The sequence below is a fragment of the Nematolebias whitei genome, chromosome 15 (genome assembly GCF_014905685.2).
Source record: "Nematolebias whitei isolate Nwh7 chromosome 15, NemWhi1, whole genome shotgun sequence".
NCBI lineage: Eukaryota > Metazoa > Chordata > Actinopteri > Cyprinodontiformes > Rivulidae > Nematolebias > Nematolebias whitei.
The window spans coordinates 37,298,472-37,314,768 of record NC_056512.1 but is presented as its reverse complement, the minus strand read 5'-3'; the positions used below and the strand labels follow the sequence as shown (position 1 = coordinate 37,314,768).

General features: G+C 44.2%; 1 protein-coding gene across 11 annotated transcripts in view; it reads right to left on the bottom strand.

Moving 5' to 3' along the window:
* Positions 1 to 11,612, bottom strand: part of LOC119421059 (myosin-11-like) — a 50,093-nt gene extending 38,481 nt beyond the window's left edge. For 3 of the 11 annotated variants that reach the window (XM_037688461.1, XM_037688460.1, XM_037688462.1), the window contains exons 1-5: positions 11,448 to 11,531; positions 11,134 to 11,304; positions 4,300 to 4,456; positions 511 to 538; positions 147 to 237 (exon numbers count right to left, since the gene is read on the bottom strand). In XM_037688461.1, the coding sequence (XP_037544389.1) occupies positions 147 to 237; positions 511 to 538; positions 4,300 to 4,456; positions 11,134 to 11,304; positions 11,448 to 11,516 (516 nt within the window). In that variant the 5' untranslated portion in view covers positions 11,517 to 11,531. Of the gene's footprint in view, positions 1 to 92; positions 238 to 510; positions 539 to 4,299; positions 4,457 to 11,133; positions 11,305 to 11,447 lie in introns of all 11 variants that reach the window. The other 8 variants (XM_037688454.1, XM_037688453.1, XM_037688456.1 and 5 more) reach the window with 5 other exon arrangements.
* Positions 11,613 to 16,297: the final 4,685 nt, after the last annotated feature.

Below are 16,297 nucleotides of genomic sequence, written 5' to 3'. Positions count from 1 at the left end.
TAATACCAGATGGCTAGGCCTCAGACTGACGAAGCCTCTTGGATGAGGGGCGAAACGTTTCTTTTTTAACAAAAAAACGAAGTCCAGATGACATGATTCAACCTTTTTTGTTGTTTGTCCATAAAGTTTTGACTCACGGGGTTGACGTCCTTCTTGACTTTGTGTGAAGAAGCCACGACAGCCAGGTACTGAATCACCTTCTTGGTGTTTTCTGTCTTCCCGGCCCCGGACTCACCGCTGACAGGAAACAGAAACTGGGTCAACATGAAACCAGGACCAGCAGTGGAGAGCAGGATCAGTCGTTTTCATGCAAGTCTAAGTAAATATTTAGCAAAAAGAGCCACCAAAGCTCTGATAATGACACATTTAAATGTATAGACAGGACATTTGGGACAAAGGTTTGATGTGAGTATAAAGGTTGACTCTGGTTCAGTTGGACTGTTTGGGCTCTGCCTCTTTAGGTGCTGTCGGTGCTGCAGTGTGATGGAGAGTCGGTGCGTTTGGACTCACGTGCAGAGGATGGACTGATCCTCCCGGTCTGTGAAGAGACACACAAAGTCAGACCAAACATGAACTCTGATATGAGAATGAACGGCTCAGATTAGCCTCCATCGCTTGCTTCACTCTAAATATAGCAGCTAGATGCCGGGCTCTGGCTGGGTTTGGGGCCTGCTGCTCCTTGTATGGATGTTCTGGGTCTGAATGGAAAGTTTGGAGGCGGTTTGAGGTCGGCATGCTCCGAGGCTTCAGTCAGGCTGACGACCACTCATCCCTTATCCAAGAAGTTCAACACCCACGGCTCATTTTAGAACTTCTATAAGGAATCCACTCCAGTTCATAAAGTTATATTTTATGTGGACCTGTCTAAAGATTTACTGTGGAAGAACTGCTGCTAAGACACATTCCTTGAGTTAGTGCTACAAACACAAATTAAGTTTTATTTTGTAAGACTAACTATATTTTTAGCCCTGTGATGGACTTGTGACCTGTCCGTGGTGTCCCCCGCCTCTTGCACAGTGACAGCTGGACATGGGCACCAGTGACCCCCATGACCTGAAAAGGAAGGAGCGGGTCAAGAGAATGGATGGATGGATGGAACTATTCTTTTATGGTTTATATTCATAATTTCCTTTGATAAAAATATCGCCATCGTGGTGAGAACAGAAACAATGTTGGGCCAGGTTTGGGGCATGTTTGGGACTGGGAAATGTTTGAGACTGAAACAGGTTTGAGACTGGGACATGTTTGAGACTGGAACAGGTTTGGGACTTTTTTGGGACTAGGACATGTTTGGAACGGGTTTGGGACATGTTTGGGACTACGACATGTCTGGGAAATGTTTAGGACAGGTTTGGGATTGGAACATGTTCGGTATAGGTTTTGGACAAGTTTGGGACATGTTTAGGACTAGGACATGTTTGGGACAGGTTTGGGACAGGTTTGGACTGGGACATGTTTGGGATAGGTTAGAGACAGGTTCAGACACCTGTGATGACTCTATGATTAGTTAAGAAGAAAATGTGTCTTGCATTATTTAGGAACACATCCATGACCTCAGAGAGCCCTGCTGATGGTTTTGAGACATTTTGGAGACTCAATTGTGAACGATGATGGTAATTGTTCCCACTTGCGGCAGCTCAGCGAGATACTGTGTTTTATTCTAATCTATACCATTCCTCTAATAATTTATCTTCTAAACAACACAGAGTTAAAACAAAGATTAAAATGTTACTCCATCCGCAACACATATTTTAATTTTGAGATTAGATCCTTGTGATGTATCAAAGTTCCAGATATTTTCCACAGGAACAGAAATTTAAGATTTGTGTCTGCTGGAGGATCAGATGTATAAAGAGCTGTTTTTATTTTCTTACAGACATGGATCTCGTCATTAATGCTATTTTTCTGGTTATTGATTGTCGGAAAGAAACCAGCCACCAGGGACCATCAGCCAGTCTGGTTCTGGTCCCAAGCCCGGGTAAATTGTGAGGATTGTGTCAGGAAGGGCCTCCAACATTAAACACTATTGCCAAAACTATAATGCGAGTTCATCGACGTGAAACCATACCGGATTGGTCGAGGGCCGGGTTAACAACGACCACCACCGGTGCTGTTGACAACAGGGTGCCGGCGGAAATTGTGCTACTGTTAGTCGAAGACCACGAGGAGGGAAATGTGTCATGAGACAGAGGGAGAAGAGGAAAGTCAAGAATGTAGGACTAAGGGTTGCAACTCTAAATGTGGGGACAATGACAGGCAAAGGTAGAGAGCTGGCTGACACGATGCAGAGAAGGAAGGTAGATGTTTGATGTGTCCAAGAGACCAAGGGGCCGTTTACACGTCACATATTTTGAGTTAAATCGCACCTTTCTCTCTGGGTTCGGCTGTTTATTTATGCAACACTAGTCGCCCCCTTCTTTGAATCCGGAGGTTTCTCATCCCACCTGTCAGAGCAGAGGTTTTCGAGGCGGCCGCCCACTGTTATGTACACAGCTCCCACTGAGGTGTTAAAGCACATGTGCAGTACATGTGTATATTTCACACACATGTGGACTGACAGCATACAGTATTTCTATCAACAATAATGGTGGCAGAGTATAACATACTGCTTTCTGTGCTACGACTGATGGAATATATTTTGAGTCTTGTAGTTAATCTACACCAGAATGTAGCTGCTGTGACCAACATCTGTGCTGGGAAGAGACGCCATTCAGATTGAGTTAGAAATCGCTAACTAACCTGTTGAGGCAGGCATATACTTCATGCGTGGCACTGGACTATAACATACTAAATATGTTAAATAATAACAGTAACAATAATAAACAGTATTTCTGTTAGTGGTGGGAGATGTAATGAAGCTATTTGAGCTAAACTAAGCTAACTGGACATTATGTAATTCAAGTTATGTGATTTAAATGATGTGAAACACATCACATGTTATTAAAGTTGATGGTGGTACGCACTTGAAAGAAGAGGAATTAAAGTCAGCCATAGTAAGACAGAGTACATGTGTGTGAATGAGAGGGAGGCCGGTGAAACAGTGAAGCTACAAGGAGCTGAGGGCACAAAGGTGCAGAACTCAGTGTTTCTCCTACCATTATCCAAGGAGGCGCCCCGCCCTGTCAACCAAATCCCCCACCCCCCATGCAGCTCCACCACTTCCGGAAGGGGAGCAGAGATAAGCAGCTCAGATCAGACTCCAAATCGTGAACAATAGTTATTTTGTCAGACTTCTACAGCAGCTCAGTGACCAAGAAAGGACCCCCTGATCACCGAGGACCCCTCACATCCACTACAACTGCTTCCAGATGCTTCCATCAAACAGGCGTTACCCAGTCCCGCCGGCCCGGAAGAATATTTATAAGAAATCATTTGCACCATCTGCAATAATGTTCTTAAACAAAGCTGAGTAGACACATCTTAACATTGTTAACTAACGATGATAATGTGGTTTTTATTATGTTCTATTGTTGGTTCTTGTGTGTGTGATGAATGTAGAGCGTGTCAAAGGAGAATTTCAGGAGACAATAAAGTTTTATCTGGTCGTAATATCTTATACAAACGTAGCATTAAGTTAACCAAACACCACCCCCACGTTTAATACAAATGCAGCTCTCCACTTCTCTTCACTGCGTCAACGCCCCCCACTCCCGAAGAGACAAGTGCCCTCCCAAGGCAAGTAACCCAGGGGAAACAAAGGAACTTCAAGGACTTGGGGTCCACTGTCCAGGAAAATGGGGAGTGTGGTAAAGAGGTGAAAAAAAGTCCAGGGAGGATGGAGTGGATGGAGAAAAGTTTCAGGAGTGATTTGTGACAAAAGGGTGTCGGCAAAAGTCAAAGGAAAAGTTCACAAGACAGTGGTGAGACCAGCTATGTTGTATGGTCTGTAGACAGAGACATGGACAAAAATACAGGAGACAGAACTGGAAGAGGCAGAAATGAAGATGTTGAGGTTCTCCTTAGGAGTGACAAGGATGGATAAGATTAGGAATGAGATCATCAGAGGTACAGCACAGGTTGAACAACTAGGAGATAAAGTTAGAGACTGAGATGGTTTGGACATGTCCAGAGGAGGGACAGTGGGTGTATTGGTAGAAGGATGTTAGAAATGCTGCTGCCAGGAATAAGACAGAGAAGATGTATGGCTACAGTTAGAAAGGACATGGAGGTAGATGGAGTGAGGACAAAGGACATAGAGGAGAGAGTGAGATGGAGGAGGACTTGCTGTAGTGTCCCCTGAAGAGGGAATAGCTGAAAGAAGAAGAAGAAGAAGGATGATTGTCAGAAAGTTTTCAGTACCTTGCAGCATGTTCCTGTAGGCATTGTCAGTGATGGAGTAGATGTGCGGCGGCACCTCGTGTCGTTTCTTGCCCTTGTACATCTCGACAATCTTCTCTGAGTAGATGGGCAACATCTTGTAGGGGTTCACCACCACACAGAACAGACCCGAGTACGTCTGCAGAAGGAAGGAGAGAGAGTCAGAGATCTTAAAAAATCCTGCTTCTGTACAGAAATACTGTCCTCTGACTGCTCGACATGAACAGGCTCCTCATGTGTTCATCTCCAGTGGTTACATGTTGTAGTTATTAACAGGACTCTCATGTGTTCATCTCCTGTGGTTACATGTTGTGAAAAGAACCCTCGTGTGTTCATCTCCTGTGGTTACATGTTGTATTTATTAACAGGACCCTCATGTGTTCATCTCCTGTGGTTGCATGTTGTATTTATTAACAGGACCCTCATGTGTTCATCTCCTGTAGTTACATGTTGTGAACAGAGCCCTCATGTGTTCATCTCCTGTGGTTATATGTTGTGAATAAAGCCCTCATGTGTTCATCTCCTGTGGTTACATGTTGTATTTATTAACAGGGCCCTCATGTGTTCATCTCCTGTGGTTACATGTTGTGAACAGAGCATCTGTCTGAGGTCAAAGGTCACATAGTGTTCTTGTTTTTCCTGCTCTTAAAAGGACCGGAGGTTTCAGCTCATAGAGATGATGAAACGTTGGAATGTCCAGCACCTTATTAGACCTTAAAGGAAATAAAAAAGGTCCAAAATAAAATATAAGATGTTGATCCATCCTGAGTCCACGTGGACACACAGTCCTGAGACCTGGACATGGACCTGGTCTGAGCAGTAAAACCTCCTTTCTGACTCACATAGTGTTGTTTTAAAAACTCTTTAAAAAGGTTCATCTCTATTTTTACCCGAGACTCCAGCTGACGTGTCTGAAAAGAAAAGGCCATGTTTTAACTGCTGGTCTCATTTTATCCATCCATCCATTAACTTTTGTCCGCTTCTTCCATTTTGGGTCACTGGGGTCGCCAGTGCCCATGTCCAGCAATCACTGTGCGAGGGGCGGGGTACACCCTGGACGGGTCGCAAGTCCATCACAGGGCCACATAGAGACAAACGAGACAAACAACCATTCACTCTCTCACTCACACCTAGGGGCAATTTAGAGTTACCAATCAGCCTAACATGCATGTTTTTGGTCTGTGGGAGGAAACCGGAGTACCTGAAGAAAACTCACGCATGCACGGAGAGAATATGCAAACTCCACCCAGAAAGGTCCCCGGACTGGGATTTGAACCAGGGACCTGCTCACTGAGAGGCAGCAGCTCTACCAGTTCCACCCCCATGCTGCCCGGCCTCATTTTATTTTATGAATAAAAAATTAACAACATTTTTATGATTACTGTCAGTTTTCTGTTTCCTTCCTTTTTACAGAAGTGCTCGTTGGTACAGATTTGTTTTTGAACTAAATACAGTAGTCTCTCGTTTATTGTGAGGTTACGTTCCGGACACGCCCACAATATGTGAAAAAACATGAAGTAGGGATGTTATATTTATTTTTGTATTTATGTATATATTAAGCCCCTCCCTGGGCTGCCACCTTACCGTGATGGAGGGGTTTAAGTGTCCCAGTGATCCTAGGAGCTATGCTGTCAAGGGATTCATGCCCCTAGTAGGGTCACTCAAGGCAGACAGGTCCTAGGTGAGGGACCAGACAAAGTGCAGCCCAAAGACCCCTTATCATGATGAAAATTAATGGAAACAATGTTCCCTTGCCCAGACGTGGGTCACCGGGGCCCCATTCTGGAGCTGGGTGTGGTGGGGCACACTGGCGAGCACCTGGTGGCCGGGCTTTTTCCCATGAAGCCTGGCCGGGCACAGCCCAAAGAGGGGAATTGGGTCTCCCTTCCCGTGGGCTCACCATCTGTGGGAGGGGCCGAAGGGGTTGGGTGCAATGTGGGATGGGTTGTGGCCAAGGGTGAGGACATTGGTGGTCTGATCCTCGGCTATAAATGCTGGCTATTGGGATGTGGAATGTCACCTCTCTGGTGGGGAAGGAGCCTGAATTGGTGTGTGAGGTTGAGAGGTTACGGCTAGAAATTGTCAGACTCACCTCGACACATGGCTCTGGCTCTGAAACCAGTTTCTTTGAGAGGGGTTGGACACTCTTCCACTCTGGAGTTGCCCCTGGTGAGAGGCGCCGAGCAGGAGTGGGCATACTAGTTGACCCACATCTTGGTGCCTGTACGTTGGGGTTCACCCCAGTGAACGAGAGGGTATCCTCCCTCCACCTACAAGTGGGGGTATGGGTTCTGACTGTTGTTTGTGCTTATGCACCAAAGAACAGTTCAGATTACCCACCCTTTTTGGAGTCCTTGGATGGGGTACTGGAGAGTGTGCCTCCTGGAGACTCCCTTGTTCTGCTGAGGGACTTCAACGCTCACAAGGGTAATGACAGTGATACCTGAGAGGTGTAGTTGGGAGGAACAACCCCCCCCCCCCCCCCCGATCTGAACCCAAGTGGTCTTTTGTTGTTGGACTTTTGTGCTCATCATGGATTGTCCATAACGAACACCATGTTCAAGCATAAGGGTGTCCATATTATTTAATTTCCCTCTGGGATTAATAAAGTATTTTTGAATTGAATTGAATTTGAATTTTTGAATTGAATATGTCCTCTTGGCACCAGGACACCCTAGGCCGCAGTTCAATGATTGACTTTGTTGTCATCTCATCTGATCTGCGGCTGCAAGTTTTGGACACTCGGGTGAAGAGAGGGGTGGAGCTGTTCACTGACCACTACCTGGTGGTGAGTTGGCTCCGATGGTGGGGGAGGATGCTAGTCAGACCTGGCAAGCCCAAAAGTATTGTGAGGGTCTGCTGGGAACATCTGGCATAGGCTCCCGTGAGATGGAACTTTAACTCCCACCTCCGGGAGAACTTTGAACAAGTTCTGGGAGAGGTGGGGGACATTGAGTCCGAGTGGGCCATGTTCCGCGCCTCTATTGTTAAGGCGACTTATCGGAGCTGTGGCCGCAAGGTTGTTGGTGCATGTTGCGGTGGCAACCCTCGAACCTGGTGTTAGACACCGGCAGTGAGAGATGCTGTCAGGCTGAAAAAGGAGGCCTATTGGGCCCTTTTGGCCTGTAGGACCCCAGAAGCAGCTGATGGGTACTGGCAGTCCAAGCGGCATGCAACTCGGGTGATCGCTGAGGCAAAAACCCAGGCGTGGGAGGAGTTCGGAGAGGCCATGGAGAATGCCTTCTGTACAGCTTTGAGGCGATTCTGGTCCACCATCCGGTGCCTCAAGGTGGGAGTGGTACACCACCAAAACTGTTTATAGTGGAGATGGCGGGCTGCTGACCTCAACTCAGGATGTCGTGGGTCGGTTGGCAGAGTACTTCAAAGACCTCCTCAATCTCACCATTTCTCTCAGCATTTCTCTCAGCATTTTTGTTCCTGGTCTGTTCCTGACCCACTTCATGATTCTTCGTCTTTGTTTCCACAAGACGGACTCTTCTGCCCGTGATCAGATATCTGGACCTCCACGTCTGCTCAGCCTTCAGACCACCGATTCCAGCTAACGTTTGCTTTTCCTGCCTCTGTGAATGACCCACGCCTGTATTTGAACACGGACTCAGACCCCGGAATCTCAGAACCAAACTCCACATTCTGGAGAGTTTGTCGGATGTATGTTCACATATCACGTGATCTGACCAAACCTCCGTTCCCTCTGACGTCATCGCAGCTTCGGCTTCTCCATCTGTGATCGAGTTATACAGAGATGACTTTCTCCTCATGATAAAACTTTAAATATATATTTTTTGTTTAAATTTATTTGTATTTATATACAAATAAATGTATTTACATGTATTTAAATGCATTTAAATTTAAATTGTTTATTTACACAGAAGGAGGGAGATTGGGAGTGACAGGTGATGAGCATGAGTGTGATTGCAGAGGAGAACTGGGCGTGGCAGACAGCCGCAGGTGACAGAGAGCGGAGATCATGACAGGCTGCAGGATGGAGCTTCTCCCTGCAGCTGTGGGCTGCACACAGGTGCAGCAGGTGCTAAATAATTTTAAATAAATTATTTTAAATGAACATTCCATGCCGCTTGTGCAGCTCATCCATCCATCAGCCAATTGTGTGTCATGTCCGATCTTACTTTGAAAAACCGCGAAAGTCGAACCGCGAAGTAGCAAAGGACTACTGTATCAGATTAAAGATAACACAAGATAAAAGTTTATATTTAAAATATTTTTAACAGACTTTAGGTTAGTTGAAAAAGTTCAAGTTAATCACAGGAAGAAAAGAATGAAAGAAACAGAAGAGAAAATCACGGTTGGGTTTTAAAACTGAGGATAAATTCATTAAAGTTGATATTTGTTGTCAATGTTCAGTGAAATATTCTGTGGATTTCAATATTTGACTTTTGGAAGTTTTGAATTAGTTAAATGTTGATTTGATGTACAAACCAGATTCCAAAAAAGTTGGGACACTAAACAAATTGTGAATAAAAACTGAATGCAATGATGTGGAGGTGCCAACATCTAAATTTTATTCAGAATAGAACACAAATCACAGATCAAAAGTTTAAACTGAGAGAATGTATCATTTTAAGGGAAAAATCTGTTTTTTCCAAATTTTATGGCGTCGACAAATCCCAAAAAAGTTGGTACAAGTCCATTTTTACCACTGTGTGGCATCCCCCCTTCTTCTTACAACACTCAACAGACGTCTGGGGACAGAGGAGACCAGTTTCTCAAGTTTAGAAATAGGAATGCTCTCCCATTCATGTCTAATACAGGCCTCTAAATGTTCAATCGTCTTGGGCCTTCTTTGTCCCACCTTACTCTTTATGATGCGCCAAATGTTCTCTATAGGTGAAAGATCTGGACTGCAGGCTGGCCATTTCAGTACCCGGATCCTTCTCCTACGTAGCCATGATGTTGTGATTGCTGCAGAATGTGGTCTGGCATTATCGTGTTGAAAAATGCAGGGTCTTCCCTGAAAGAGAGGACGTCTAGATGGGAGCATATGTTGTTCTAGAACCTGAACATAGTTCTCTGCATTAATGGTGCCTTTCCAGACATGCAAGCTGCCCATGCCATAAGCGCTCATGCAACCCCATACCATCAGTGATGCAGGCTTCTGAATGGAGCGTTGATAACAACTTGGGCTATCCTTGTCCTCTCTGGTCCGGATGACATGGCGTCCCAGTGTTCCATAAAAAACTTCAAATCGTGACTCATCTGACCAGAACAGTCTTCCCTTTTGCCACACTCCATTTTAAATGACCCCTGGCCCAGTGCAAACGTCTGAGCTTGCGGAGCTTGCTTAGAAATGGCTTCCTCTTTGCACTGTAGAGTTTCAGCTGGCAACGGCAGATGGCACGGTGGATTGTGTTCACTGACAATGCTTTCTGGAAGTATTCCTGAGCCCATTCTGTTATTTCCTTGACAGTGGCATTCCTGTTTGAGGTGCAGTGACGTTTAAGGGCCGGGAGATCACGAGCATCCAGTAGAGTTTTACGGCCTTGACCCTTACGCATAGCGATTGTTCTAGATTCTCTGAATCTTTTGATGATGTTATGCACGGTTGACGATGATAACTTAAAAGTCTTTTCTATTTTACGCTGGGTAACACCATTCTGGTATTGCTGCACTATCCTTCTGCGCAACAATGGTGGAATTGGTGATCCTCTTACCATCTTGGCTTCTGAGAGACACTGACACTCTGAGAAGCTCTTTTTATACCCAATCATGTTGTCAATTGACCTAATTAGTGTTAATTGGTCTTCCAGCTGTTCGTTATAAGCTCAATTTCCTTTTTCCAGCCACTTATTGCTACTTGTCCCAACTTTTTTGGGATTTGTTGACACTGTGAAATTTTGAATCAACATATTTTTCCTTTAAAATGTTACATTTACTCAGATTAAACTTTTGATCTGTCATCTATGTTATATTACAAATAAAATATTGGCATTTGCCATCTCCACATCATTGCATTCAGTTTTTATTCACAATTTGTTTAGTGTCCCAACTTTTTTGGAATCCGGTTTGTATTTTAGAGAAGGTTAAAGTCAGTTAATTCTGCTGGAAAGGCGTTCAGGTTCTCTTCTGGGTTTTAGCTTCACTGCAGTATGGTTCTGATAAACTAATGAACGTCTCGAGGCTTGTTCAAAATGAGAGCAAATGAATGCATGAGTGTTTGAATGACCACGTGAGGGTTTGAATGACCACATGAGGGTTTGAATGAATGCATGAGGGTTTGAATGAATGCATGAAGGTTTAGGGTTAACACATGAGGGTATGAATGAATACGTGAAGGTTTGAATGAACGCATGAGAGTTTGAACACATGAGGGTTTGAATGAACACATGAGGGTTTGAATGAATGTATGAAGGTTTGAATGAATGCATGAGCGTTTGAATGAATGCATGAGAGTTTGAATGAACACATGAGGGTTTGAATGAACACATGCAGGTTTAAATGAACGCATGAGCCATCGCTTTGGGAGGAGTTCTGCCCGGCTTTCGGGCGGTCCTACAGCCCGGGGGAACCGAGAGGCCAGCCGAGTCTGGGTGGACGGATTGAACGGCATCTACAGCCAGTTTCTTAGGATCCACTGTGGGATGAACCTTTACAAGAGATCCTTCCTGTCTACAGCCATCAGTATCTATAACATCTCTTAATGAAATGAGGATAACGAGTTACAACAACAAATAATTTCCCTTTGGGATTAATAAAGCATTTTTGAATTGAATGAGAGTTTGAATGAACACATGAGGGTTTGAATGAACGCATGAATGAGGGCCTTGAAGAGTTTCTCACGTAGATCAGGCTGGAGAAGTATCTCTCACGCAGGTTGTGCAGGACGGACGCCTCGTTAAGGAAGGTGAGGGCGGCCATGTCCTCCACCTTGCTGAATTTGGGTGGATTCATCTTCTGGATGTCGTCTTTGTTCACCGTCGCCTTCTGACCGTTGGAGAGCTCCACCAGAACCTGCAGGAGGAAAACCTCCGTAAATCTCTGCAGTTTTAAGATCAAACTAGTTAAAGAAGGCAACAAAGAAGAATACAGATATTTCACTCAGATTATCAGCCTTTAAATTGCACTTCTTGTCTCCATGGCGACGCCATCAGTACCTGCTCTCCCTTCTCCTCCTTGATGCTGGCCGCATCAAAGCCCTCCCTCTCCGACGGTACCCACACCATCTTCTTGGCCGTCCAATCGGCTTGGGCCACCCCGCTGTTGCGGAAGTCGTTTTCCAGGAACAGGTACTTGCTGTCGTCAGTAGACAGGTCGGCCATGTTGGAAGTGGGCTGGGTCTGTGGGCTGGAAGCTGCAAGGACGGCTAGAGGAGGTTCAGAGGCGTCTGAGGCGACTTCGGGGTCTTTGATGGCAGCTGCGTCAGCCTCTGGAGCGGCGGTGCACGTTGATCTAACCTCAGACCACGGCTCAACTTCTGGCCTGCTGACGTCACACAAATAAAATAATCTTTTGTTAATTGAACAACTTTGAGGACAACAATTTGATGAATTACAACAACAGGAGTCGAATGAATTTAACACAAGGTGTGAGGGTGCTGAACACCAACAGATGGTTCTGTCTCATTCTCAAGATGGACTCCAGCTTCAACATCCATCCAGGGAAGTGTTCAGAGAGGACGTCCACAGCGGGCAGGACAACAGAAACCTGAGGCAGACTTTCAAATCAGAGTATCGATACAATCCTTCATGATGCACCGAGTCTGAAGAGTCCACTCCTGAAGCTCTGTCAGCGCAACGTCAACCATCACAACACAAGCACTTTACACAAAAACAACTTTCCACAAACACAAATACAAACACAACATCACATCACTTGATTGCACACACTGTGGCAGTTAAACGCTGCTTCAAGCACAAGAACATCTAAACCTTCCAAAAGGCTCATTTCATTAAATATTTTCAAAAAAAACGTTCAATACAAAAACAACTGGACTTTATTTTTTTGTACTGAATGTTTTTTGAATTTATCATGTCCTGGATGACTGAGACTGAGACCAGCATATTCATTAAATATTGTAACATTAAATTAAAATTAAACCCAAATGATAAAACTATTTATTAAACAAATAAACAAACAAAAAAACGGTTTGGACTTTAAAACTTACAGTCTAAATTATGTTTTTATTAATAACTGTGTTATTAATATGGACTGTGTTTGAATTTTAACCAGAACATTTTAACTTTATTTATTAACCTTTTATTTTATCAGGCAAATCCCACTGAGATCAGAAGGAGGCCCGGGCCTAAAGGCAGACTAACATGCATGTCTTTGGTCTGTGGGAGGAAACCAGAGTACCCGGAGAAAACCCACGCAGCACGGAGAGAACATGGGAACTCCACATAGAAAGACCCCAGATCCAACCGGGGATTGAACCCAGGACCTTATTGCTGTGAGGCAACAGTGCTAACCACTGACCCGTCGTGCTGCCGTGCATGTTTTCTGATGTCTAAAATCTAAGAACACAAAACATGAGGTTAATGTGAAACTGATTACTCCATGTGGAGAAATCCTGATGTGTCTGTGCCTCCTCAAATACAGAAACACGTCTACTTTAATTAAACATTTTTTACTGAACCATTTGTCAGACGGTGACGGACGGCACCACATTTCTAAATAAGACTCAAACACGTAAAACGAGTCTTCTCCTGGAAGAACATATCATTCAGACAGTTGGTGTCCAGAGCAGAGTCCCACAGCCTGAACCAAGAAGTCTCTGCAGGTATTCAACAGGTTCACGCTGATAAAATCAGTTCAAACATGCATCAATAAAACGGACACGTCAGCTCATATTTTCTCTGTCCGACACTCAAACTGAGCCATTTGCATCCAGTTTGAGAGAAGCATCTCGGCGTCCTGCTGATAAGAACCTGACTTTGCATGGAGCTACTTACTGTGAGGTTCTGGTCTGTGGGTCCTGGTGCGGCACACAGACCTGCTTATTGAACAGCAGGCAGTAAAACATGAAAAGCAGCACACAGATAAGTGCTGTAATCAAACAGCAAAGCTGCCATGCTGGAATGCCCATGTTTGGCTAACCCCTCGGCTGCTGGGAGCCCGGCAGTCCACAGAGGATGCTAAGGTTTTAGCTGATTTTCACCTTATAAGGTGCAGCAGCTCGCGTGTCCAGCCAAGCTCAGCGTTTACACCAAAACATGTCAGAGGATGCATCCATGTGTGGCTGCAGCCGGGGATCAATCTGCAGCATCTTCAATCAGGGTCTTTGAAGATCTCAAGATGTTTGGTGGCAGAAAGCCAAAACTCTAGCCTGGCTAGTTCCACTGACAGGAAACAAAACTTTACTGTTTCAAAAGTCATTTGAACAAAACGTTGTTGCTCTGAGTGTGTTGTCTTCATAAACGACTTGTCTGTCATCCAGCTCACCTAACGAGACTCTGACTAATTCAGCAGGTGGATTCAGCTGAACGCTCAGACACAAGACTTTTCAGAGAAAGTGTAAAAGCCGGTACTCACTGCTCAGGTCTTCAGTCCTCGCTGCAGGCTGACCTCCAGAGAAATGAGCCAACAGTTCAGGTGATGATAGGATGCTGAAGATGATGTCACTCCTCCTCCTCGCTCTTTAAATAGGCCACCTGGGGTGGAGCGAGGGAAAGGGGCAGAGTGAGGGCCACTTGTGGTGGATCCAGGACCAGGGGTGGAGCCAGGGGCACCTGGGCTCAAGTAAAGGAAACCTGAGGTGGAGGGAGGGCCAGGGATGAAGTGAGGGTCCCACTGGCCTGAGGTGGAGCGAGGGCCATGGGGTGAAGATAAGGACCTCCACAGTAAGAAAAGTGGAACAATAAAGTACAATTCCTTAATGTTCATTGAAAGGACTTTAGTACAGACAAAACAAATTATGTCATTTCGTAGAGCTTATAAAACAAAGATGATCGTGATTTATGTGTATTTTTTGAAATGTAAAGTGTGATCTGTTAAAGTTGTCCTGATCAACAGTTCTTCAAACCTTCTAAGTCTTTTTTTTTTGTCTGATTTTTTTAGAGTGTAAATTTAACATCATCTGGAACTGGTCCCTGTCTGAATGGATCAGTCTAAACTGGTCCCGGTCTGAACAGAGTACCTTATAGCAGGACTACTCCCATAAAACTTATCCCAGACTCAGACTGCGGTCTGTGACAGGTAAGATACTGACGCAGCACCCTTTGGTGCTGGCTAAAAGAGTTAGCCATAAGTTATTCAACAGGAAGTTTAAACGTGAAAATGAATGAAAACATTTAAAAGTGTGCCCATAAACCAGATAAATATGGACAAAATATATTTATTGCTCAGATTTTGTTTTAATTTTAGAGTAATAGTTAGGGAAGTGAAAATTGATTCATGTATGTGCACAATGAACTGAATCAGTTGAACCTATGAGTTTTGTGATTGTTTTTTTTTTTCCATACAGGTTAGTCCCAGGTTGGTAAATCAGTTTACTAAGAACAAATACAAGCTGATCAGTTTCATGATGGAGTCAGCAGCAGGGTTGTTCTACTATAAAAACGACAGAAAGGTTAGTTACATTTTGTCTGAACAGATTCCCGCTCTTTTCTTCCAGCTCTTCTTCTTCTGCACTTCCAGCTGTGCAGCTGTTATCTTCCTGTTTGGCGACACCTGCAGGTCAGACAGAGAACTGCAACAGCACTGCTGTAAACGATTCAATTCAACATTTATTTCTACAGGTAGATTCTCATTGAGCCTCGATGACTCATTTACAAGAGAGGCCTGATTTAAACAAAGAACGCAGATGAGGCACAGACAACAATAGACAATCATATAAAACATATAAAATGAAAAGTAAATAGAAGAAATTATATTGAAAAACGAAACGAAAACTGCTACATTGCCATGAACTTAGCAGATGTTTGAAGCCACTTAGAGAGGTCATGGTCGAGAGCTTCAGATCTTTTTGCAAGATATTCCAGGAAACAGGAGCGGAGTAGAAGAAGGCCCTTTGGCCTAGTTCAGTCGCCATCATTCAGATCTGAGGCAATGTGTTCAACATAATGGTACTTGCTCCAGTTATTTAACAGTCAACAATGGTGTACCACAAGGCTCAATCTTAGGACCCACCCTCTTCACAATCTATAAAGGTAATGTAGGTTAAAGCATCCCTGATGCATCCTTACATTTCTATGCTGATGACACAATTGTTTATTGTTGAGCTAAAACAGTTGTTGAGGTTTTCCAGGTTTTGCAATTCACTTTTGACATCATTCAGACAGACTTGCTCCATCTCAAACTTGTCCTAGACACAGATAAACCCAAAGGGATGCTGTTTTCAAACAGGAAGTCGGTCCCAGCAGTTCTTCCTTTGATTTTATCCTCGAATGGTGTCCCTATTGAATTTGTCAATTCCTACAAATACTTGGGTATCTTGGTTGATTCATAAACTGAAAGTTAAACTGGGTTTATTTTTCAGACATAGATCCTGTCTAACTCTGAATGCTAGGAAACGCCTTGTAACTGTGACTTTCTTTCCCTCCATTAACTACGGTGACATTATTGACATGAACGCTCCTACAAGCACCCTGCAGAAGTTGGATGTTTCTTATCATGGTGCACTAATATTCATAACTGGCTGTAACTACCATATCCATCATTGCACCCTGTATTCACTGGTTAACTGGACATCATTAACTTCAAATAGACTCACTCACTGGTACATTTTTATCTTTAAATCACTTCTTGGTCTGTTGCCTTTAAATAGTTCCTCCTACATGTCACTGCGTGAGTGCAGCTACAGCATGCGCTCTCAGGACATTATTACCTGCAGTCTAAAAAAGTGAAATCTGGTCCTCTGGACATTCAAAAAGCAAAACAAAGCAAAAAAAATGTAGAAATGTTTCGTCTTTCATCCGAAAGACTTCCTCAGTCTGAGGTGCTGTCACGCTGAATGAATGTTGCATCTTCTTCTATCGCTTCACTTTTGCCACATCCAATATGGCGG